Here is a 25,667-nt window from a genome sequence, read left to right as displayed (position 1 = left end):
ACAAACTTCAACAGTCCGCGGATATCGTGGTGGTCCAACTTAGGCGCTGGTCCAACTTAGGCTACCTTCCCTACATGATGCGTACTTGGTGATGTTTAGCGCAGTGCGCAAATGGCGAACGATGTGTTAATGAATTTTAATGAATTTACAACTGCAACAAACATGCGCGCAGGTTTGATTTACGAACGTCGTAAAAAGAGTCCCGCGTGCGCGCGCGCTCCTCGGACTTGTTGATAGATTTTTTACGCGCTTTTATTGGACTTTTACCGCTGCGCTACGCATTCCTCGAGCGTGTACGGCCCGCGCGTAATGAACGCAATAAAAATGTAACAAATGCAACGAATGTCTCTCGAAAACCCACAAAAAAACAAGATTTTTTCAATGCTTGCGGATGTTTAACTATCCAGTTGTTATTCAACTCTGAATACTCATTTCGCTAAGGCGAATTTTTGATCGATTCGCTCTGCTCCCAGATTTGCGCTGCTGCTGTGGCAGCTCGTTGCCGGGTTCGTTAGCGCGCGACAATGTGTACTCGCGCATTGCCGCAGGGATTTATTAGACGCGGGCGAGAGCGGTACAAAAGCCGCGAGCGGTTGGGAAAAGGAGGGACGTGGACGGCGGCGCGCGGCTGCTCGTTCGCTAATCAGCGCGCATGTGGGAGGCATACATTATTCACGCCGTCCGTCGCACCGCGTTACGTTCCGACTCGCTCCGCGCATGCTATGCACTGCCCATTTCGGACCACTACCAATCATTACTTCCAAAACCGTCGGAAAATCACACTTACTAATTTGCAAACTGTGCATCTAAGCATCCGCGCGCGCGCCTTCATTAAAATCCACCTGCTGACTGAAATCTTGCGCGTTATATCATATCACATATTCGCTGTGGTGATGATCGGGCAAATGACTGCACTTGAACGCCGTTTTTTGCACTTTGAATCAATTTGCTGAAGAGAATTCCGTTCACCTGGCGCGAAGATGGCCACAAATGCGATATTAATAACGTTGCGCAAACGGCCAGCGATTGTGAATGCGATGGCATAACGGAGGCGTCGCGGCCGCCGTTTTTGTGCGCCTTTTGCAAGCCGCGACGTGTTTTGAATAGATATTGAATTTGTTATAGTTTCAGCGCGCGCGCGCCCCGGCGTTATTAGCTCGTATTTCATCGGTGACGCGCCGGCACCCGGTCTACGAGCGACCGGCCAGGTGGCAATTGTTCCTAATGCGGTTGACACTTTCCTGATTGAAAATCATCAATCATTTCGAATTTTTGTCCAAGTCCTACGCATTTTACTCGCCATTGCCCGGCGCCTCCACCAAAAAATTTCCCATTGCATTGGAAGAAAAATCACGCAGACAACATAAAAATAAATAAAAATAAAAGTTGCGGCGTGGTCGGGCGGTACGCGCGCAAAAGTTGTTCTAAGCAGGAAGTCGTCGTCGTCTTAATAGCCTCCGCGCAGGCCACTCTCCTTTGGCAGCCGCGCGCGCGCTCCGGTTTCGGCCGATCTCTATTGCGCCGCGTCCGCGTGTCTGTCGCCCGCGAGAGACGCAAGAGTCGTCGATCTAAAGCAGATCACATTCGCGTCCAGCGTCCACACACGCCGCCGCGGCCGCGGGATCGAAGCATTGCAGAGCAGAGCAGCAGCAATAACACTCACACGCGCGCGCGCTCGCCCCGGCCGCTGCACAATTTTTCTCGGAGCGGCGGCGCGCTGGGTTCCGCGTGGCGTGGCCGAGGCTGCGCCGCACCAGATGACCACTTTCGATCGCCGGCCAGCGACATGAGCGCGGAGAACGTTACTTACCGCAAACTGGAGCACCGACACACGCGCGCACACACCGCTATGCGCGATGCTGCGACGAAAAAAGTAAAAGTCACTTAGCTATCGTTTTTGCTAATTGCGAAAACTACACAACTACTACCTAACTACACTCTACCTAATATTATTTTACTTTAAATTAATAATTTTTATCAAAAAATTAAATTTTTTACGTTGGATGTTTTCTTGGTGATGCATTGAAGTCACCGCTCGGAAACGTCGCTGCCGCTGATGTTCCGCCGGTCGCGTAGGCATTGCAGAGCGAAAAATCAGAGCGACCCGCCCGTCATTGGCTCGCGCGCGCTCTCGGCCAACGCACGCATTCGTCTTCGGGAGCGGGCGCGAAATCGCTCTCTTCGCCGTCGCGCGCGCCGCTCGCGCGTATCATCTTAGCATCGAACCTGCCCGCGACGCGCAGCATCCGCTCGCGGACAGTGTCTGTTCGGACGTCGTTCGGAGCAGAGCACCAAGCGCACCGCCGACTCAGCACGCGAGCGCGCGCTCTCGACGCGAGTAAAAGTTTTTCAAGTGCGCTGCGCATTGTTCCAAACTTTGCAAATCAAACTTTTATTATCACATCAGTTAATTACAAGTTGCTCTTCGACCAACAACACATCCAGCAGATCATCACTGACAACTTTATCAGACAACTGTATTCTACACGCACGTGTTTTTCAAGCGCACGTGGCTTTTCAACTTGTCTACACAACCCTAAGACGCCTCGAGTGCGAAATGTGCCACTTGTATCCTCGGTGCCAGGAGAGGATTCGGTGATCCTGCCAGCCGGCCACCCGCAGACTGAACTAATTTCAGTGCAATTGTTGTAAACCGCGCCGGAAGCAGAAAAACAGTGTGAAAATTGATTTTTTGAATAATTTTATCAACGAATACTGTGTTTTGTCGCATCATTTTGGGAAAAAAGTTAAGAATCACAAGTGAGGATTTTGTCGAAGATTTTCATCGACGAAGCCTTCAACGGTAAGTCGCAGTGTAATCCATTTCGCCGAGGACTTCAGCTCGAGTCGCTCGAATTAATTAATTTAAGCATGCTTTCTAACTGTCGCTCGGGCTAGAAATTTGTGTCCTGACCGAGCACAGAATAGGTAATGCCGAATAATGCGCGCAATTAGCCGTGGCTCTTACACAAAAAAAAAGTGAAAAAAATGTATCATAATATCAACGAAATTAAAATTCATCATCTGCCCGTCAAGCGCGGCTGTCACATTGTCATTCCGGCGAATTTCTTTTAATATTTGTGTGTAAATGTTGTGCTGCGGCGAATTCGTTTGCTTGTTTTACGCGGATTCGTCGCGGGCCATTCATTAAGTTGATTATGCGTCGACGTCTGACGAAGACGGGCAAATTACACGAATTTTGTCATCTTTTGTCGTCGCTGGCCGTCGCCGACGTCGTGGATTTCACATGCTTTGCATTTCTTTGTGCGCTCGCTCGCATTACGCTTGTTTTGTCACATCGCGCGGCGCGCAACAGGCACGCGTTTGTTAGTGCTAATTGGATCTGTTTTGCCTTCTCCGGCGGGCCGCGGCCCGTACATTTGAAACGCATTAGGCGGCGGACAACGATTCATTGTCTTAGGCCGTTATTGTTTTTCGGTCATTCAAGACAATTCGTCGCACATATGCAAAAACCCGCAACAAAGTGAACAAAGTGAACAAAGCCACATGACAACAACAACGAAAAAAAAAAAAAGAAAAGAAGAAAAAAACCCAAGTTTTTCAGTTTACGAAAAATTATAGCAAACGAAATAATAGCCGACGACAAAAACGTTTTTCGTGTTAGAGTTTGAAAGACATTTGATTCAATTTGTATTTCGTCTTCATTTAATTAAAAGCGGTGATTGTCGTCGGCGCGCGTTAATTGCGTTGTTTGCAAACGCGGCCGCGAACGACCGCTTCGTTTGTGTTTTGTTGTTTGGTGCGCGCTGAATATAATGCCGCCTCGGAGATGTTACTCCAGTTCCCATATTATTGAGTAATTTCGACGCGCGACGCCGCGGCAGGCCGCGCTCGACAACGCACGCAGTAAACGACGAAATTGTCGAGTCTATTGTTGGTTGCACGGCGCGCTTTTCGTTACATTTTGCGTTCTCACACGCGGACGCAACAATCCGCGAATCAAACAAGAAAAAACCTTACAAATTTGTTGATGGATTACATTCTTTTTCTTTTGCATAGAAAAGAGAAAAATTTACCACTTACCACATTTTTGTTTTCAATGAATGATGATTCCATTTGGGATTTGTTTAACACTATGTCTTGTAGCAGGTTGTCTCATGTAGCAAACAGGGATTGCACGGCAAAGGCTAGGCCTCGGTGTATGGTGGTCATCCTCCCAACGAAAAACCCGCCATCTTGGATCATCTGAAGACAAAACTGAAGCCGAAAATGTATTTTAATAGTCAAAACTTACTCATGCATGTGTTGTAAATCAAGTCAAGTCAATGCTTGTTGTGTAAACAATGATGTCCACTTTGCCCTGCAACCGGTAGAGGTGAGTACCTTTTCTTCCGGCGACAACAAATGACCAAATGGAATCATTAGGTTACGTGACGCGAGTGTCAGCGCAGTGCAGCGCTTGCGCAATCCGCCGAAATCCGCACGTTCCGGATGAGCAAGTAACTTGCGTGTTACATTTTCGCCTGACGCAACGCGCGCGCGCATGCGCCTTGCAAGCGTTGGTCAAAGTTGAAGTGCTCGCAGTTCTTTGAAAATGCACTTTTCGCCGTTTTATGGCGGCCGCTCGTAAACACGACGGCTCGATGCCAACGCCAATCGATCGATCATAGCCGTTGCTCAATCGTTTATGCTCTTTTAATGCTTAAATATATTGCGTGTGGAAAAAAAACGCGCTCGCGCGCGCGCGCGCGCAGAAACGTAATAAAAGTAATGTCAGTAATGTCAAAGCGTTTGACATTTCGTGTAATACGGGTGAGCACACCCACCGGATTAACTCAAACTTCGAATCTAAATCAAAACAGTAAAACAACCGCGCGTGTGATTTCTTCATCGGATTCTTGGAAATGCGTATTTTTCATTATGGAAATAAAATATGAGATCGTTTATGATTCATTCAAATCGCCACTTAGCCACCACTTAGCCGCGCACGCGCTTAATCAATTTACTTATTATTATTAATCCAAAACGATGATTTCGCTCGATGCTGTCGATGTGGTTGATGATGATGATGATGATCGCGCGCCGCGATTATGTTTCGCAAATAAAACATGAATAACGATTATGCAAATGACCTATTGTCTCGGCGCGCTCGTTGCCATCTGGCATCTTCGCGCTTGACGCGCGCGCCTCTTATTAACAAATTTCAATTATACAATTATACAATGCGATAATGATCGTCGTGAGTGCAGCAACAAGTGAGGCAGGTAATTCAGCGCTAATAAACCAACACCTTTCATCAACTCTCACCACAATCCGATGACAATTGACAGCTGATGTGTGAGGTTATGTTTGGTTAATTTTTGGGTGGTGTGGGTGTAGTGTCGCAATCCGCCGCAAATGAATTTTATTGAACTTTACAGCGCAAAACAATTACACAAATGAATTGATTTTATAAAACAAGTTAATTTTTCAATTGTGCAGAGTCGTATTTAATCATATTTTAATTATCAAGTGCGCTAAGTGACATTTTAACCACGTTTAACTTATTTTCACTTTATTTCCGCGTTTAGGTCTTTTTATTTGAACTTTTGTAATAAAAAAAACTTCAAAATAAAGCCACCCCGTGACTAAAGTACTTTAGACATGTCTTTGGCCGTTTGTGATTAAATTAAACCAACACCTTTCATCAACTCTCACCACAATCCGATGACAATTGACAGCTGATGTGTGAGGTTATGTTTGGTTAATTTTTGGGTGGTGTGGGTGTAGTGTCGCAATCATGCTGCACACAGGGTTGAATTTTATTGAACTTTACAGCGCAAAACAATTACACAAATGAATTGATTTTATAAAATAAGTTAATTTTTCAATTGTGCAGAATCGTATTTAATCATATTTTAATTATCAAGTGCGCTAAGTGACATTTTAACCACGTTTAACTTATTTTCACTTTATTTCCGCGTTTAGGTCTTTTTATTTGAACTTTTGTAATAAAAAACCTTCAAAATAAAACCACCCCGTGGCTAAAGTACTTTAGACATGTCTTTGGCCGTTTGTGATTAAATTAAACCAACACCTTTCATCACTCTTACCACAATCCGATGACAATTGACAGCTGATGTGTGAGGTTATGTTTGGTTAATTTTTGGGTGGTGTGGGTGTAGTGTCGCAATCCTGCTGCACAGCGCTGAATTTTATTGAACTTTACAGCGCAAAACAATTACACAAATGAATTGATTTTATAAAATAAGTTAATTTTTCAATTGTGCAGAATCGTATTTAATCATATTTTAATTATCAAGTGCGCTAAGCGACATTTTAACCACGTATAACTTATTTTCACTTTATTTCCGCGTTTAGGTCTTTTTATTTGAACTTTTACAATAATAATAACTTTAAAATAAAGCCGCCCCGTGACTAAAACCCGTGACTAAAATACTTTAGACATGTTTGTGGCCGTTTGTGATTAAATTAAACCAACACCTTTCATCACTCTTACCACAATCCGATGACAATGGACAGCTGATGTGTGAGGTTATGTTTGGTTAATTTTTGGGTGATGGGTGGGTGTAGTGTCGCAATCCTGCTGCACACAGCCGCTGAATTTTATTGAATCATTACGGCGATTTATGTCGCTCGGCGCGGCGTCCTTTTCCAGCGCCGTCCGTGTTTACCGGTGTTTACGTCCGGGCCGGTCGTAAGTCTGTCCCCGGGCCGCGCGCGCTTAATGTGCTCGTGCGGATCGTGGATCTGGCGGATCGTGCCGCCGACGAGAGCGCCGCAAGCCGCGCGATCGCCCGCGCCTCGGCGTGCATCGCTCGCGTGCCGAAAGAAGCGCGCCCGAAGAAAACGCTTTCGAGCACGGCCGGCGCGCGAGCCGCTATTATATTAGATCGGTCACGTGCCGACCTCTGACCTCAGCGAGAGGCACCTCTAACACCGCGAAAAAATCATTTCAATTTTCCTGCGATACGTTTCTACATTTCAAACCCTAACAATTAATTCCTCGCCACTCGCGAAATAAAAAAAAAGAGATTTTTTCTTCATTACTCGGTGAGATTGAGTCATTTTCAAGCGGTGCAATCGCGTCCTCATCTCTAATTGTAATCTGCGCGCGAGTGAACAATGCGAGCCGTTTTGTTTCGTTTTCACTGCGGCGTTTTTCGCACGCGCAATCCGCGAGTTGCACTTGTTGCGCGTTTTGTCGCCGTGCATCAGCTTCAATATGAATACATAAATATAGAGCAAGGTTAATGACGTCTTTCATACCCGGCGAAATGATGAAAAACTCTCACATTATTGCATTTTCTTCGCGCGTCAGTGTCGCTCGGCTGCTACAGTGACGAAAAACAGATGTAACTGCGGCGGCGTCGTCGTCGTTAATTTGCATAAACAGCGATGATGCCATCATGCAAATCCAGGTGTAAACATGACGACCAATTAAAATCAGTTTATTTCACGTTTACGTATAAATTTTTATTCAAATTGTCTGCAAACACGCGAATTTCGAACGAAAAATGAGAGGAAAATGTCCGGAATTATGAATACATCGCGAGTTGCCGATCGATGGCAGCGATTGCGCTCGATTTGTCCCGATGAAATTATCAATCGGCATCACACGGCGCATTTTACTATGGGAACAGCCATCCCGACCGATTCGCAGCTCGACTAATGAAGCCCGGCCCCAAAGCCGGCCGTGATAACATGCACAAATTGAGAAACTCGCCGCTCGTCGGATGGATAATCTCACCGATCTCTGCGGTGCACATCCTCGGCCATTAACGGATGTTACAGTTCTACCAACTACGGCGCGCGGTCGGCATCGGCATGCGCAGCGTAAAACGCTCGCGTGTGGCGTTTTGCGTTCCCAGCAGTGACAAATCGCGAATTCATCGATGAGCGACGACGACGACGTATAATTAAATTCGTCCGCGATTGCGCGAAGCATACATTAGAATGACTTATTGTTCGCCGATTGTTCTCCGGCGCAGATTCACATTTAATTCGATTAAAGCGTTCGAGCTTTGATTATTATTCCATTAGGGCTATAATTAAATTCATAATATTCCACACACACGCGGCCGGCGCGCGCATTGTTCGCTATGGAAATTTATGCGATTCAACAACGATCCTTTAAATTCTTCTCCGATCGTTGTGTTTTTTTTTTCGTGCTTCACAAGTGTCTTTCACTTTTACTTAAATAAATTCTATTTAAATGACATCGATTTGTGGCCGAAAAAATCGTCAAGTGAACTTTACAGCGTGAAACAATTACACAAATGAATTGATTTTGAAGAGTAAGTTGAGTTTTCATATCTACAGGGCCGTATTTAATCATATTTTAATTATCAAGTGCGCTAAGTGACACTTTAACCACGTTTTATTTATTTTCACTTAATTTTCACGTTTTAGTTTTTGAAATTCACGTTTTCACGTTTTTGTATTGTGAAACTTGCAATTAAAGGCACCCCGTGTGTAAAACCCGTGACTAAAGTACTTTAGACACGTCTTTGGCCGTTTGTGATTAAATTGCCACTTTTCGTGTCTAGAAACCGTAGAAAAAGTGATTAAATGGCAGTTTTTGTCATAAGATTGGTCAAGAACGAGTGTAGCGAGCGCTTAATCAAACGAGTGTTTAATAACTTTTAGCCACGTGATGCTTACACTATTTTTTCTATTTCAATACTATTTTCATGTTTAAATTTATGTATTTATAATTTTGTATTGTAAAACTACGATTAAAGTCACCCCGTGACTAAAACCCATGACTAAAGTACTTTATTGTCTAAAATATCACTTTTCAAGTCTCAAAACCATGAAAAAACTGTCAATTTAAAGCTGAAAGTAGAAATAATTCAATTTTTCTGCCGAGGGTGAAATAATCCTAACCAAATCCGTGGTTTCCGATTGCATAACGCGCGCGCACAATCGAAATTTACATCTCACCTCGCATCCGTCCGCGTGGATTATCATAAACGAAAACAATGCGCGTGACGACGCTGGATCGCGTCGCCCGATCGATTTTCACCACGCCACTCGCTCAGATCTCGCGCGCATCTCGCGATTCAAAGAAATTCAATGAATACGGGATTAGATGGATGATGATTGGACGTGCGCGCGCGCGCGCCCGATGAATAAATGCATGGCTATGAATGATGGACGGAGTTCATTGAGAGACGGCGCGCGCGGCCGAATAATAAATAAATTATGGAAATGCCGGCGATGCCCAAATCGGACGGCGAGCCGCGCGCGCATTACATATTGAGATTAGGCGATTATTAAAATTGAAGATCGCGCGGAGATGAGCGCATTTGCATATAATGTGTTATTACGTCTACGCATCGCCGAGTGTTGGCTGAACTTTGACGCGCGGGCAGCGCGCCTGGCATTTCGACGAGTGCAGCAGCGCCTTCAAGACGGATTTGGGCGCGTAATTGTCGAAACACCACACACGAGACGCGCGTTTCAATCGAAAGCGTGAAATTAATTTTTACGAATTTGGTGGATGCGCCGGGCGCGAGCGCGAGAAGGAAAAATATGAAAATTGTTGATTTCCGACGCGTCCATTGTATGCAAATCGATTTGCACGAAATCGGACGCAGCTCCTCATCAGCGCGCGCTTAATTAGTCAATTAAAGTAATTGTGCACACACAGAGACGACGATCGGCAGCGAATTCCGCGGGCCGCGCTGGCGAATCAAAGGGGCGCATGCACCAGCGCATTAGCGCCGAATTTATATGCAGCTTTCGTTTGCGCGAGCGCACAACGATTATTTCTTTTAACGAACGTTACCGGCCGCGGCGACGTGTGCCCGTCTCCGAGAAGAGATTAATTAAAATTCGGGAATGTTCATCATCGCGTCGTGCGCAGCGTCGTTATCGCCGTCCGCGAGCGTTTATTGTTACCGAGAAGAAGAGACGAGTGGTTTTTGCGCCGCCGCTCGCGTTTATTTGCATTTTTAATCGCCGCTTAATTAATTCTCTAAACGGATATTTTTATTGTGCGCTGCTATATGGAGATGCGCCGGGTTTTTCGCGTTTCAGCCGCATTTGGCCGGTGGGTATTAATTCGTCGGGGCGCGAAATGCCTGCACGTTCGAGACAATGCTGGCGGTGGACGAGGCTGCTGCGTGCCATTCCGAATCGGCGGCGATTGAGATTTTTGCAATTTGTCGTCGCATCTGCGCGCAAAAACCCAACGCAAGAACACTTTATGCTAGCGATGGTGCTTTACCACAAGGGCAACGAAATTTTAATCGCTGCGTTTTTGTGCTTGCAACTCACGAGGAATTCGATATTGTTAGCTAAATTACAAACGCGTTTATTTTTTCTCATCTACACAACTTGTTTTCTTTAATAATTTTTTTCGGTCAAATTAGAAAATTAAATTTAAAGTAAAGAAAGCAAACACTTAATTCGTTTTTAATCAACGAATCAAATCGATTCGGTATCGCGGCCGGCGATCTGAATGTGTCTCCATATACATAATATTCAATTCGAGCATCGGGCGAGCGCGAGCACGCATCGATGCGTCGCCGGAATGACGACGCGGCTGAGAAAACCACCGCTACGTCCGCGATCCGCTCGCGTTTTCTACACGCGCGCGTAACTTTGGTTACGGCTGCCGCTCCTCGCCGCCGCGCCGCCGCGGCCATTGGACGGCCATTCAATTGGTAAAAGTGATAGTTGTCCAGGCAGCCGAACGCGGAATCGACGGCGACGACGACAAAGTCACAAATCTAGATCAGACGGGCAGAAGCACGCCGCGAAGACGCTGAAGAAGAAGAAGAAGAAATCCGAGCTGTACGGCCGGACAATGAAAGTAGATCGGTTTTTCTTCTGCGCGCTGCCTAATCTCACCGCGGCTAATTAAAGCAGCTGTAGACGGAAGCGTTTAGTTTTTGGATAAATCAATCTCTCGATGCGCGCCGTTCGGAAAGTTCGAAATCCGGTTGAATGTGGGCCTCGCCGATGAAGAAAATTTGGAGCGGACTCGGCGATGCATAAAATCGCTCGAAAATGCTATCGACAATAGAAATCTACGCACTTTGTATCATTTGCTGCCGCGTTCGCTAATAACCAGCTAATAACTCATCAATTAAAATCGATTATTCATCGATTGACAAGCGAACTTTCTGTTTTCGATACAAATTTCAACTTTTCACGTAATTTTAGTTTTTCTACGCAGTGTAGTACCTATATTCAAATTGTGGTTTAATTAATCAAAAGAAGACTGATACTGATACACTTGGCTGAAAAAAGTCGCGAGCCAACAAATAAACGTATCGCTTGCGTCGATAAATCGAGCACTTTCTCCGCGCCGCGCGCGCATGGATATGCGCTTATTTACTTTGCGCTTATAACTTAGTTACATTCGTCTTTGTCGTCGTCTTCTTCTTGTTTTAATGCGTTGCGCCGGCTGCGCTCGGACAACGCGAACACTTGGCGCGCTCGGAAATTGGTGCAGTTTTCGCGGAGCGACGAAGAAAGGAAGCGCGACGTTCGCAAACTGACCATTAGCGCTTGATTTGCGAGCGTTTCGCTAGCGCTGCCTGGCTGATATATTGCTCCATATTACTGGCGCGCCGGGGCCAAGCCTAGATCTCGCGCAGTGCGCGCCGAAAGAAAGAAAGCTGCCCGCCGATTTTGTTTATCGCCGCTCGTGGACAATCCGCGCGCGCGCGCCCGCGAAACATCGAAACGTGGAAAACTCGCGGCGCTGTCGGCCACAACTTACGACTCTATATTCATCCTGTGCAGCGCGTTCATTGAATTTTAAATCCGCGCGAATAAAACCTAAACATTTTCACGCTTATGCACTAAGTAGCAATTTAAGTCATAAAACATCACGCCGGTGGATTTGATCGACGCGAATCGATTTTTCCCAAGCGACACGCCCGAAATGATTACTGAACACCCGAGAAAAAGCAACAAGTAGAACATGAAGACGAACGGGACGAGTTACAGTTGTAATTTCCAGCCGCGCGGCTCATCCGTGCATCGATTTTATTGCAAGAAATTGAAATTCTTCTCCGCGCCGGCTCCTGCTCCTTCGGGTTGAGCACAGCGGCCAGAAAACGAGCATCAGTTATGTTAAGTGAGGCGTAATCAAGCCAGCCGTGCGGATAATAAATATCTACTCCACATTCGCAGCGATACTCATCCACTGAGCGTTTTGATAAATCACGCATTGTTTGCGGTGATTCTTCCAGCGTTTGCGGAGGTATTAGTCGCCCGGTGTGCGCACGACGTGTCGGACGTGTTGATCTTTAATATCTGGGCGAGCGGGCGCATAAGGCGATCGCGGCGCGGCGCGGAAAAATGCGGAAAATGAGAAATCTGCGCGGCGGCTGCGCGCCGGCCAACCTTTGATCCCAATCGTCTTGCGGACGGTTTCTGCACCTGTAAACACTACTTGGTGCGCGCGCGCGATGCGAAAAATGCGCGGTTCTACTCGACCGGATCGCAATTTTAGTGAATGAAATGAAGTGGGAGCGGGCATAAATCAATAGCACGCGAAATACGATTCTGCGGCCGGCTGGGTGAAAACACACTCAAACCACAATTGCGAAGAAATCGGAAAATGTGCGAAGAAGCGAAGAGATTTAAAGAAATCCGTACTTTTTTGTGTAAAACTAAAACTTTCATTTTAGTTTTTTTCTCACAAAAACAAACGAATTTCAATAAAAATCGTCTTAAAACATACGCAGACATAAAAGCGCTATCGATTTGAATGCTCAATGGTGATTAATGATCGAAATATTCAATATCTGCTCAAGCGCGCGTATCTTTTTCAGCGTGCGTGCAACTTTTTTCGGATGTTGCTTTTTTCGTAGCGAAAGAGCATTAAATTTTAATGGCATTCCGCTCCTCGACGGATTTCGTCCGCGTCGACGCTAATTGAGTTCACTTGTCCGCTCCGCGAACGCACCGAATGAGTCGGCAGCGTAACTAGGACTATACTTAATTCAATTAGGGCGATAATCGACAAATAATCACTGGTCGCAGCGCGCAGTCATCATAACTCGGCTAGATCAACGCCGGGCGCGAAAAGAATCCGACAAAAATGAAAGCAAACACCTGAGAAAACGCCATCCTCACACGTGTGGCAAGGTGGAAATCGGTTCCAAGTCGAATACAAAAAAAACTAATGAGCATAATGACGCTGAGATAATTTAATTAAGATTATCATGTGAAAGGGCTAGTTACCTACCGGAATGATCACCGTAACAAGTTGTTTTTACAAGTTGACAGATTGTGCGATTGCATCGAGATTAATGTGTGCAACAGGAGCGCTCGTTAATCAACAGTGTGAATCATTAGTATTAGACGTAGGATTCGGCTTCGAAAATTTATCCAGCGTAGCATCTGGCATCGATTTCCGAGAGGTCAGAGATCAAACGACGTCGCACTCCAACGCAGCTCCTGATAAAATGTCAATTCCGGCGATAAAACGTACTTTTCGACGGTTTCGGCGCGCGCGTTCACCTCGCAGACAAAGTGATCTTTAAAATTCGTGTGGCGCGTACACACGTCATCAAAAATTCAGACGCTTTGGGAAAAAATCCGTCTCGCCCACGCGCTGTGTGAATAAATTTACGAATAGTTAAATTTGTAAGAGTTTTAAGTTAAACTTCAAAGTAAAACTTTATAATTTATAATTCATCCCCGGTTATTTGTTTGTTTGAGAATGGTAACAGGACAAAGCGCTTTTACGTAACGTGCGCACTCGAGGAATAACAACGCGCGCGCGGGTTGGCGACTTGCGACTTTCTTAGCCTGCGAGAAAAGCGAGCGTTCCGCGCGCTCGCGGGTCTTATCTGTTCGCATGTCCGGACATGCGGACGTAACGGACGCGGCGCTCCAGCCTCGCCAGCTAGCTCCAGTTCTCGTACGGTAATCTTACCTTTTTTTTCCTTGCTGCTTTGCGGTGCGCGCGGCCGAGAGGGCCGAAGGAAGGAGGAAGCCCTGCGGGCGTGCGCCGCGCGCGACGGTACGACATGCTACGTGCGGCACGCCACGATGCGTACCGATAACACGACCAGGGAAACGTGTTAACAAATGCCCTGCAACGGTCACCGCCGCCGACAGCGCACAAAAATGCACCGGCAGTCGTCGTCTAGCTGAAAGTGCAGGGGAGACTTCAATTCAGTTCTCAATTTGAGCAAGCACTCTATAATAATGTATTTACACTCACCTGTTTCTCGTTCAACAATCACGATTGGCAGCGTGGTGTAACTGTTGTGCACATCGCGAATAAAGAAAATGCAGTGCAGGCGATAACCTTAGTTCGTTTTTGCCGCCTAATCTGGAGGTGGTTCAATGACCTCTGAAATTTGAAAAATCACAATGGAATTAATTAAAATCTGTAAAATCGTACAACAATTAAAGAAAAACAATGAAATAAGTTAAAAATAGGCTGTAGACATGGAATATATCACAGAATATTATGGAATATACTCAAAACTTACTTTTTCAAGGACGTTGAGCGTGATTCAAACAAAAACGAAATTTTGACAATTCTGTGGCTGATCTTCTGCGATCCACTGCAATCAGCAACTGTTTTACTTAGTTTTACGTTTATAAAGTCTGATTAGTGTTTTAAATGTTACACTTTGTGTTTTGCACACTTTTACAACAGGTTTTCGGTTTACACTTGTTTGCTATAACGTTCTGCAACGACTGCACAAACCGACGCCTTCCCGGTTTTTTCTCCCTGCAGTCGTGCCACACTAACAGGCGCATGAGTAATACCAACCTATTTTAAACTGACCTGCGCAAAACAAACAAAATTTTGAAATTTGACATTTTAATGTCAAATCACACCATTTATTGTTTTAAATATTCACTACTAATTAATTCATGCTGGTAAGCTTATTTAAAAGATATATTTATAGACAATTGTAATAAATATTGATTATCCTTGAGTTTTCATATAATTTTATTCAAAACAATCGATGTTTTGATGGAATGTAGCACGAATTCGGGCTATTTAACAGCGAAATTTAAATTACAAGCCACGAACGAAACATATGGCTGTAGTTGTTGTACGCGATGGAGGCGCGTTGATAAAAAGTGAAACGTTTGCGCAGCCTCTCGCCTCTCGCGCGGCGAATATCTACGTTTCATCAATTGTAGCATTTGTACGAACATTAGTTATTCTTATCAAGCGTTCGGCGCGTTCGTCACTGCTGGCTGTATAGCCATCAGGCGCAGAGCTATCAACCACGTCACATCGACGTTTCTAACCGCACTTTTCTGACATTTACCAGTGAAACATTCACGGTTTCCTTCTCCTGCCATGTTCAAATAAAAAAACGTGTTCTCTTTCTGTTTGCAGATCCCAGAATCCTTAATGAACATTGTGGACCAATCGCTACCGTCGTGGCTCCGCTACCTGCCCCCGAAACCGCCCTCGTCGTCATCGCACACGCCGTACCCCGCCGCTTCCAGCCATCGCAGCGCCGCCGCCGCCGCCATGAGAGAGAAGGACTCGTCGCCGCGCAAGATGCTGGTAGCGACGAGCGGTCACAGCAGCCCCAAGCAAGCGGCGGTTTATCCCCTCTCAGTACGCGTGCCGCCTCCGGATGACGACGCGCCCTTTGATCTGTCATCGCGTAAGAGCGCAGCGTCGCCCGTCCCACGCGGGCCACACATGTCGCCTGCCAGCCGACCCGCCGCCCAGGAAGAGGCGGAATATGAACAGCCACTGGACCTGCGCGTTGATCACAAGAAATCCATACTGCGCGCTGCCGCCGCCGCGCGTGGCCTTGGTAAAGACGAGAATTCGAACGTGATTGCATCGGAGACGGATAAAATGGGCGGGACACTGCCGCCCCTGCCGCCTACAGCTCTTGGGCAAGGATCACTTGGTGTTGGTAACTTCCCAGTGCTTTTCCCACCGCAACCCATGCATCCGATGATGCTGGAGGCGATGTATCGCGCGCAGAGTAAAGTACCCATACAGTATCCGCGTTATCCGCCATTCCTGCCCACATCAATGCTGTCCCCGACGTCTCCGTCGTTTGACCTGCTCCGGGCGCCTACCCTGACACCTGTGAGTAAATTTGATCCACCTACACCCACAGCCACTACGAATCTACCACCCGGAGGCGGTGGGGGTACCGGGGGTAGTGTTGGTGGTAAGGTAAAGGATCGCTACGCCTGTAAATACTGCGGTAAGGTATTCCCACGTTCCGCGAATCTCACGCGCCACCTCCGGACGCACACTGGTGAACAACCGTACAAATGCCGCTACTGCGAGCGCTCATTTTCGATCTCCTCCAACCTGCAGCGGCATGTACGCAACATCCACAACAAAGAAAAACCATTCAAATGCCCATTATGCGAGCGTTGTTTTGGTCAACAGACTAATCTAGACAGGCATTTGAAGAAACACGAAGCCGACGGTCCTACTATCCTCGATGAACGCGCGCTCCAGCGGCGCTCGTTCCAAGGACGCGCGCTCAACGAAGAGTCCTACTTCGAGGAGATCCGTAACTTCATGGGTAAGGTAACAGAAGGGAGACTGGCGCTGGGCGCGCCGAGTTTCGAGCGGTTGGAAAAACTCGAACGTTTTGAAAAACTCGGATTGTTACCGATTAATCAACTCGCTGGACTTGGAGCCGCCGCGCAGAATAACAACAACGATGTGTCCACCATGAACAACAACCAAATCAAGGCGGAAAAAGTGGATGATATACCGGAGAAGATGGATGCGGATGCGAAGGATGTGGAGGTGAAACTCGAGCGGGATTATTGCAGTTCGAGATCATCGACGCGCTCATCAAGCGCGGCGTCCAGTCGATGTGACAGCGTGGATAAAGAAGATAAACTTGACCGGATGGATGCGAAAGACGACGAGAATCAGGATAATAACAATGTGCCGATCACGATGACGATGACGACGCGGCGGAGGAAGGCGTCGTGATCGTGTGTAGGTCTAGCGAGGTAACAAAAATTCTTTAAAAAAAATGATTTTTTACAACATCAGGGGTGATTTTTGTTCGGTTTCCTTCACTATTCGTTAATTATTTGTGTCTACACGCGAGGAAAACACTGCGGATTCTTCCCAGACGACGCACTAATTAATTACACTTCTTTCTTGCTTGTTTCATGTGTTTCTGTTGCATCTTCGGCATTTTTTCCCGACCGCTTACGTATGAAAACGTAACGTTTTCCACTTTTAACGAGTCGCTTTAATTGCCGGCGTGATTTCTGCGATTTCTTCGATTCCCCGGACAGTTACGGCTAATTAATTGCCGTATAACTCGCCGCTGACATTTAAAGCGCTAAACGGCGAGTAAAAACAACAATTAATTGATTATCGCATTCGATCGCCGGCAGTGTGCGCTTTTCAGCCGCGTTTTCGCCGCCTAAAATTTATCCGCGCGCGCTGTGCTCGCCGCGTCTCTTGGGTGGAAGATGTTGAGATTGAGAAACTTATGATTTATGTGCGCGCCGCGCGCGCGGTTAATTCGCTCGGGCCGCTCGTTAGCGATATAAACATGTCACATTTGACGCCAACGCGCCGCCGCTCTTTAACGAGGCATTAAATGGTCGCGCGCGCGCGCCGCGATCGAAAATTGATTCGAAAAGATTCATGAGTGTCGCCAGCGCCGAGGACAAATTGATCTCTAATATATTATTACCATTCGAATGCGCGAGTTGTGAGTTGTGTGTTGTTACGCTGTGCGTTAACATTGAATCACTTCGCTCTCGTTTTCGACCGGCTCGGGCGGACTTAATTGATGCCCGCCGTATTGTTCTCGGCGCGCGCGCTGATGCAAATTGCAATGCGCAAGAAGCCCGCCGAAGACGCGCGCCGCGCACAACAATGTCGAAAATTGAATGCAAGGTCGCGGCGCGGGCGCTCCAATTCTCAGCGGCTCATTCATCGCGCGGTGTTTCGCGGTGCTCGTTAATAACGGCATAATAGCGCTAATAACCGCACGCCGCAAGACAATACACGTGGATTACCTCATCGCGATCGCGAAAACGAAAACGAAACTAAATTGTCGAAATAAATAAAAAAATACTTGAATAATACACACAGCATCCACCGGAAATCGATTTCGTTGTGAATCGAGTGCCACCCGTCGGGTTCTTGTATCCAACGGGAGGAAATTGCCTAAAATCAACGCGTAATGCGATCTCCGCGACAGGAAGTCGCGCCTAATCACCGATCGCGCCAAAAACACTTTCGTCTGCCTGACTTTCATCGCTTCATCTTCTTAATACCGGTCATTTTCGGGTCTGTACTTGTTAACAACACACTTTAACACGTTGGGAAGTTTTGTTTTAATTTCCGGTGCGCGGTTATTTACTCTTGAACTGTTTTCTTCTTCTTTTCACCGCTGTATACTTAAAAATCTTTAAGATTTCCAAAGGGTCTTTGTGCACTTTGTTCTTCTATTGATCACAGCACGTAAAAAAAGCGCGCGATGTGAACGAAAACGAAAGCAAATCGAGAGCAGTCATTAATAACGACTTAATCATAACTTAATCGTTTCATTAGAAGTCATCACGGCGTAATCGCTCGATCTGATTGATCCATCGTTTGGTGGACGGATCGATTTCTATTTCGTTACGTCAGCCATTTTTTTTTTCGGCCGACGAATTTCTTTTTTTTTTTCAATTTCTTCTGCACCGGATTTTGTTCTGCTGATCTTTTATTTCATGCCTTTCAATTAATTTCCTTCAAGTCTTCTTCACGGCTGATAAGAACGAAATAGAAATTCCGCGGCGAAGAACTGGAGCGGACGCCGGGCGCCCTCCGGCGGATCTCTAATAATTGTGCGGCTCGAATTTTTGACTCACAATCATTTACAGCGACGTCGGCATTAAATGCAAATTGCTCCAATTTCCAGGCGTGCGCGCGAAGCGCAAGTGGCGACGTTTTTACGCGCGCGATTTCTAATGTCATCGTAAAACCTAATTAATTCACTTTGCGCCGCTCGACGCTCGTTTTCGTTAATTAATTAAGTGATAAACATTTCGTACTGCGTGTCGACTGCTACTGTTTCTGCTTTCTTTCGCTGCATGTTACACAATTTTCGGTGCGGATGAAATTTTTCGATGATATTCTGCGCTCGAAATCCAATGAACCGAAGAAGCGCGCTGTTGTGGAAAAAAGCGCGCCGCGCTGAAATTGATGCTGATGAATACGTATAGTAATTGCCGGCTGGTCGAGCAGAACAAGAGCAGGAACCGCTCGCGGTACGTGCGGCGTCTTCCTGCAAGTAGGCTAAGCCTAACCTCGCGCGCAATCGCCTTCTAACGGTAACTTCGTCGCAGTCATCTTCATCTTCTTCTTCTTGGTCTTCTTCTGCGGGCACTTCTGGTCGTAACATGTAATGTGTATCAACTTTTTCTTTTGTGTGCCGGTCGCTCTTTGTGTGCGCTGAGCTATGCTGAGCGCATCACAACACTTTTTGCGCGTTTGATTCTTTTCGGTTTCTTAATTCTATTTGATTTGCCTAACCGACACCCACCGATGTGCGGCTTTGTTGTCCACATCAAGATAAACACGTAGACGTTTAGACGAGTTTTTAACCGCCACCGGAGGCTGGAAACCGTTAGAATCACCGCGCCGCATTTTCCACTCGCTTTCCACTTGATTCAACAAACAATAAATTTCATCGCGAAATCATTCACACTCGGCTGGATTTGTTAATTTTATTGTGCGTTGTGTTACACACTGTGCGAATTATTGCACAAATAAATCACGCACGAATTAACGAATCATCAAAGACTCATCAGCGCGCTAATAAACTCATCAGCAACATTAATTAATTTCTAATGCATCACTTTTCACTTTCCACGCTCGGCGTATGAATTTTCCTGCGTTTTCTTGACTTTTCCGTGTTGCCAACTTTCTTTTCATCGCAATAATTAAAAGCGCGCAAATCACCTAATTTTTTCGCTCCTCATTTCCTCAATTTTCACATCATCCACGAAATGCAGTGTTTCTTCTCGGTGCATACATGATGAAATTCAGCGAGACTTCCTACTACAAACGCATGTGCCACAAACGAAACAAAAACCGTACAAAACAAACAAGTACAACTAATTTTACACGTTTAACTAGTTTACTCTCACTTATTATACATTTTTATATAAAACAGTTACCAGTAAGTCTAGGAAGTAAAAAAAAAAAGTGATATGGAAATTTTCCCCGAGAAAAAAAAAATCACCCCTGTGCGAATACAACGAATTTTTGATCCAAAATTCCACACACAACGAAAGTACAATCCTACGTAATCACGCAACGAAGACGCACGTAAACTAAATTAATATATAGGCGCCTTAAAGTTAAAACCTACGATAAACATGTAACAAGTAACGCTCGATATATTTAACAATATGTGTTCCTTTTTATTTCCGACGTCGTACAATCTTCCTGCCTGCGATGAAGCTGCAAACGCTTTTCTTGCGAAACTCTTAAGGTTTAATGATAGATGTTAATTAATCAATTAATTAACTCCAGCTAGCCCGGCTGTCGTGAGCCGGGAGGAACTCTACGAATTTGTTCCTAATGTGTGTGTGAATGCGTTTTATTTTTATAAAAATAAATAAATGTAATTTTATTCTTAAATATGTAAAAAAATTTGTATAGTTTGTAAACTCAACGATGCACGATTCACTTTAATTAATTTTATTAATTAAGTCACCTACGATCATAGTTACCTATGTAGATGTATAATACTGTAATTGTTTGTGTTTTATATTTTTTCTTTCTGTAAAACAGAATGCGTTGTTCTTAGAGCTCGTTAAAATGACAATTTGAACGGCGTGTGCGTTCGATGACGCAGCGTTCCGCGCGCACAGGACACAGGAGACATAGTCAATTAGATGGTTACCAATTAATTAATATGTGTACGTACTTAAGCTTTATTTAATTTAAACAGCGCGAGCATATTCTCGAACGGAACGTCTTGTAGTCATATCATATCGGAAATTTTTGTAACATTTGTGTTTTTTTTTTGTGTATTTTGGATTTCGTTTCGTAAGTGTATATTGTTTCTATTTCTATTTTGTATAAAAAAAACACAACACACAGGTTAATTATTAAAATGCCACACACTTTCAACGCATTTTTTGTACATGGCATGAGTAATGACACCGGTTGCTTGGCGTGCGGATGGATTTACAACAATTATGTCTCTGTCAAAAGTGTTACACATTTTTGAGTTTTGTCTTGTCTTTAAACTACTACCTACTATTAGCTTGTAAGTTAATGCAATTTGTGTAAACACGAAATTTTTATAAATAAAAATTTACATGAATTTTCTTTCTTGTGATTTTTTTTTTTTTTTGATTTTAGCGTTTTTGTTGAAGGTAAGTAAAATATGCATTTTTTGGGGTACCAGGAGAGGTATGCAGGTAGATTTGCTTTTAGGGGTTAGGGATGTTTTAAGGCATTTTGTGATTGGTTTGAGGGTGAAATGCAGGTAAACAGGTATACACCCTTGATGGTAGGCACAATAGAAGAAGGTGTGTCTTCTAAACTTGAAATTATTTGTAAAATTGAATATTTTGAGTGAAAAATATTGAAAAACCAATAAAAAACGAAGAAATCTTCTATAAAATCTATAAAACAATGTTTTATGTGTTGTTATTTGATGGTATGTCTATCACATGGTACCCCTCGAGTGGTAGACCTTCAGTAGACAAGCAGGGTCTTCCTACATGCTCGGAAACAAACAAAAAGATCAAAATTTATGCGAAAAAATCTTCTTTAAACGAAATTTATAGTAAAACAAAGTTTTCTATGATTTTCTTTAATGGTATGTCTATCACATGGTACCCCGCGAGTCATAGACCTTCTTCAGACAAGATGGGCCTTCCTAGTTCCTCGGAATCAAACAAAAAGATCAAAATTTATGCAAAAAATCTTCTTCAAAGGAAATTTTTAGCAAAACAAAGTTTTCTATGATTTTCTTTAATGCTACGTCTATCTCATGGTACTCCTCAAGTCGTAGACCTTCTTTAGACAAGCAGGGTCTTCCTAATCGCTTGGAAACAAACAAAAAGATAGAAATTTACCAAAAAAATCTTTTAAACACCAAATATTTAGTAAAACAAAGTTTTCTATGATTTTCTTTGATGGTATGCCTATCTTATGGTACCCCGCAAATCGTAGACCATCTTTAGACAAGCAGAGTCTTCCCAATCGCTTAAAAACAAACAAAAACAACAAAATTTATGCAAAAAAATCTTTTCAAAACAAAATCTTCAATAAAACAAAGATTTCTATGATTTTTTTCATGCTATGTCCATCTCATGGTACCCCATGAGTCGTAGACCTTCCATAGACGTGCAGGGTCTTCCTGCTCGCACGAAATTTATCCAATTTCGCTCGTCGACGTGTCGGCGTCGGCGTAACGCGATCCGTCCGTTGGCGCTCCGGCGGCTTTGGCGTGGTCGCCTTATAAACCGATTGAATTTTCTATCGGCTCGTAATTGACCTTAACATTTACGCGCCTGCCGCGCGCGCGGCGCAAGTAAACAAATCACAATTAATTCTCACACGCTCGTCGCCGCCGCAGCGAGCGCGCTTGGGAGAATTTTTTCACATCGCATAGGAAGCGAATAAATTAAGCGCGCGTAATGAAATCGAATGGTCGGCTTGCCTTTTTCGAGCAGCCGCTCGGCGCGCGAATAAAATTTTTACGAGTTTCGCGCCGGGATCGATTCCACATTTAATATGCCGTTTCACACAATTAAGTCAACCTCACACACCATCGCCGCGCGACTTAATTAGAAAATCAATATATCACACCCAAACGATGAAAAAATCCCAAACACACAAAACAAAAAAACGTAGCGTCATCTTAGAAATAATCGAATCGGGCGTGTCTCGTATTTTGTTTTAAATATAGAGAAATAGGAAAAGATCCAAGGATATTCTTCACTGGATCGATCAACATTCACGTCCACACGCACACGCAACACCCATACATTCATGCAGAGCGAAGTCGAGACGCGGCGCGCGGGGCGATTCAAGAAGGACTTTTTGTGTGAGCGATTCAGTAGGTGAACGTGTTTGCGCACCGACACACGCTCGCGATTATTATTATTGCAACGCGATACGCGATAGATCGGCGCGCGTATCAAGGTGATACACTTTTCAAATCTTGCGCACGCACACACAGCCGAACTCATATTCCGAGTCGCCAGCGGAGTGGCACAGGCAAGGAGTTCTTGCGATGCGAATTGTGCTTCTCCCATTTCGGACCACGCCAAACCAAAGAGTGTATAATCAATCCACTTTTCGTTACTCTTATGAAATCACAACAACAACAAAACGCAAATCGAAATCGAAACACAAACGCTGATTTTAGCTGTGATGGCACAAGCCGAAATTTATTATTCCAACGACTATAATTATGAAGAAATTGAAAAATTGTTATGTAAATAGACAATTGACGAGTCGAAAAATACATGGCGATGTCCAAAGAAAGCGTGCACGCAATCGGAATCAATTATTTTCGATTTTTGATGAAAACCAGCGGAAAAAATAGGTCAATGCAGCGTGCTCATCATTAGCGCGGCGCGCGCCGCTCATTATCGTGCATTATTGCCGTTTATTGTCGGCGATGCCTCCCGGCTTTCCTCTCTCGCGAGCGGTCTCTGTGTGCTGCTGCCCCCGACTCGTGCCCGCGGATGGCGAAAAGCGGCGCTGTTCGCTCTCGGAATCGTTAAATTGTTAGATTGTTGTCGGGCCGAGCGCGCGCGCGCGCGCTGCACGCCGATTCGCGATTACGAAATCGAAACCTACTGGTCTAGATTTATTCATCCATACACAATATTATATTCCAGCATAATATATCGTAGATTACCGATGGCGCGCGCGCGCAGCTAGAGCCGCACCCTGAAAACTTCCGTGCCGAAGATATTCGCTCGGCGTTGCGTCACGCGCACCAGAGGTATAAGACAGTGGATCGAAATTTTGAAGGAAATTCGATCTTCGGTCGAAATTCAAAAATTCACGCGCAGATAATGAGCGACCTTAGATGTCTGCTGGTTTTAAGATTTGTGAAGAAGCCGAGCAATTCGTAGACAAGCACAAGGGTGTGGTGCCTGCCACCCACCGCTCGGTGGACTTTCTTGGACGCAAAAGTAAACTCAAAGTAAGTAACCTTTATGTGGTGGCGTTTGTGCTCGCGTTGCGCATGCAGCCTTCGCCGTGCGCGCGCCCGACCATTATTATTTATTACTGTTTCATTCATTCAATTTTCGTGCGCAGCACGAACGCCTAGATCGTCCGATGTTGCTCCAGCGTGCTTCGTGCGTCTCGTTAAGGACACTTAACACTCACTTTAGAAAAAAAAAAATTTTTTTGAATCAAAAATCAATTGAAACCCTTGAATTTTGCCCTCTGTGCGGTCTAATAATAATTTGTGCGAATCCTTAGTACCTGTCCCACCTGGTGCGATTATTTCGTAGGTGGTCCCATCTCAACTTCTAAGTCATCCTTAATCTGAGCATCTAAGTTCGGGTTACCGTAACGTATCTGGCGAGCAGTTTCGGTTGCGCGCGCGGACATGTCACATAATCGCCTGGGTAAAAAATCGGGGCATCGCCGGGTCATCATCGGACGTCAGGCGTTGCAGTAATCTAATATTTTCCGATCTGCCTAAGTGGTCTTATCGCGGCGTGCGCATTTGCATAATCGTCGCGCACGCAGAAACAAACGGCCACGATGAGCAATTGAGATGCGTTCGTGCGCAATAAAAATCCGAAAACGACGCGATGCCAGCGCGATACCCGCCTCTAAACGCAAACAAATGACTCCGAAGTACTTTCGGTGTCTACCACCAAGCAATCTGTCTCCTCCAGCAGCTTCTATTCTATTTTGTGGGTATACCTACGTACGTAGATCTTAATAAGCTCTGGCAGTAATAGCTGCTTAAAAAGGAGCGTGCATAATGTACCGCGAAACATGCGTCGAAAAACTATCCGAATCAACACAAAGCGTGAGGCTCCCAATTAAACGGAAACCAATTAAGTCGTATAATTCATAGCGCTGAGCATGTTGTTACGTTGCGGAGTATTGCACTCCGGCCGGGTCGGGCCGGTGTGGGCGTTCTGCCCGTTCGACTTTTCGCTCGCGCCACGCATACACACAGCGCCGTGGATAATTTTCGATTCCGTAATAACTAATAACTAAATCGCTTACGCTGCGTTAACGCACCCGCACACCAAGGCATACCATGTATGTGCAGATGCGCCAATTGTATTGTGAAGATGCCCCGCACGAATTTCGTTAACGAGTCCATCGTAGAAAACTAATCGCGCGAAGATTGATTGCTTTTTTAGCGCGCCGAGCGATGGAGAAGAGGAGAGCACCATCTGGCCGCGCTGGATGCGATGATGTTGCGCCAGCGAGGCGCGCTGAATAAGAAGTCATAAAGTCGATGAGCGAACCACGCCCTGGTTACATGCATGCAACGAGATGGAATTTCTGCATCCAAACGAGTTCAAATGGTACCGTGAGGAAAGAGTGCGCCGCGCCGGCCGAGCGCGCGAGAAAATCGCTTCCGCAATCTTCGGGCTGCTCTTTATTCGCATGCGAATGCCACACTCGGTCCGTTTACTTTTCCTCGCCGCTACTAAAACATTGATAACACGTGGAAAATTGTTTTATTTCCATTCAATTCGACTAAGTGCGCCATTTTCTCTATGTGTGTGTGTGTGGATAT

At 45.3% G+C, this 25,667-nt stretch overlaps 1 protein-coding gene across 2 annotated transcripts; it reads left to right on the top strand.

Moving 5' to 3' along the window:
- The first annotated feature begins 2,147 nt into the window (after positions 1 to 2,147).
- LOC135802635 (transcription factor hamlet-like) lies at positions 2,148 to 17,942 on the top strand. 2 transcript variants are annotated; one of them, XM_065316244.1, is made up of 3 exons: positions 2,148 to 2,803; positions 4,108 to 4,336; positions 15,302 to 17,942. In XM_065316244.1, the coding sequence occupies exons 2-3, from the start codon at positions 4,262 to 4,264 to the stop codon at positions 16,889 to 16,891; spliced, it is 1,665 nt and encodes a 554-aa protein (XP_065172316.1). In that variant the 5' UTR covers positions 2,148 to 2,803; positions 4,108 to 4,261; the 3' UTR covers positions 16,892 to 17,942. The 2 variants fall into 2 exon arrangements, with proteins under 2 accessions (XP_065172316.1, XP_065172317.1); XM_065316245.1 differs by lacking the exon at positions 4,108 to 4,336.
- Positions 17,943 to 25,667: the final 7,725 nt, after the last annotated feature.

The sequence above is a fragment of the Atheta coriaria genome, unplaced genomic scaffold, assembly GCF_025399875.1.
Source record: "Atheta coriaria isolate IRGN ID8LTWV9N9 unplaced genomic scaffold, Caltech_Dcor_3.1 hic_scaffold_42_pilon, whole genome shotgun sequence".
NCBI classification, from domain to species: Eukaryota; Metazoa; Arthropoda; class Insecta; order Coleoptera; family Staphylinidae; genus Dalotia; species Dalotia coriaria.
This window is presented reverse-complemented; position numbering and strand designations above follow the sequence as displayed.

Coding starts and splice junctions, on each gene's coding strand:
- LOC135802635 (XM_065316244.1), top strand. CDS start 4,262: ATGTGTTGTAAATCAAGTCAAGTCAATGCTTGTTGTGTAAACAATGAT. Junction 4,337..15,301: donor TTGCCCTGCAACCGGTAGAG/GTGAGTACCTTT, acceptor TTCTGTTTGCAG/ATCCCAGAATCCTTAATGAA.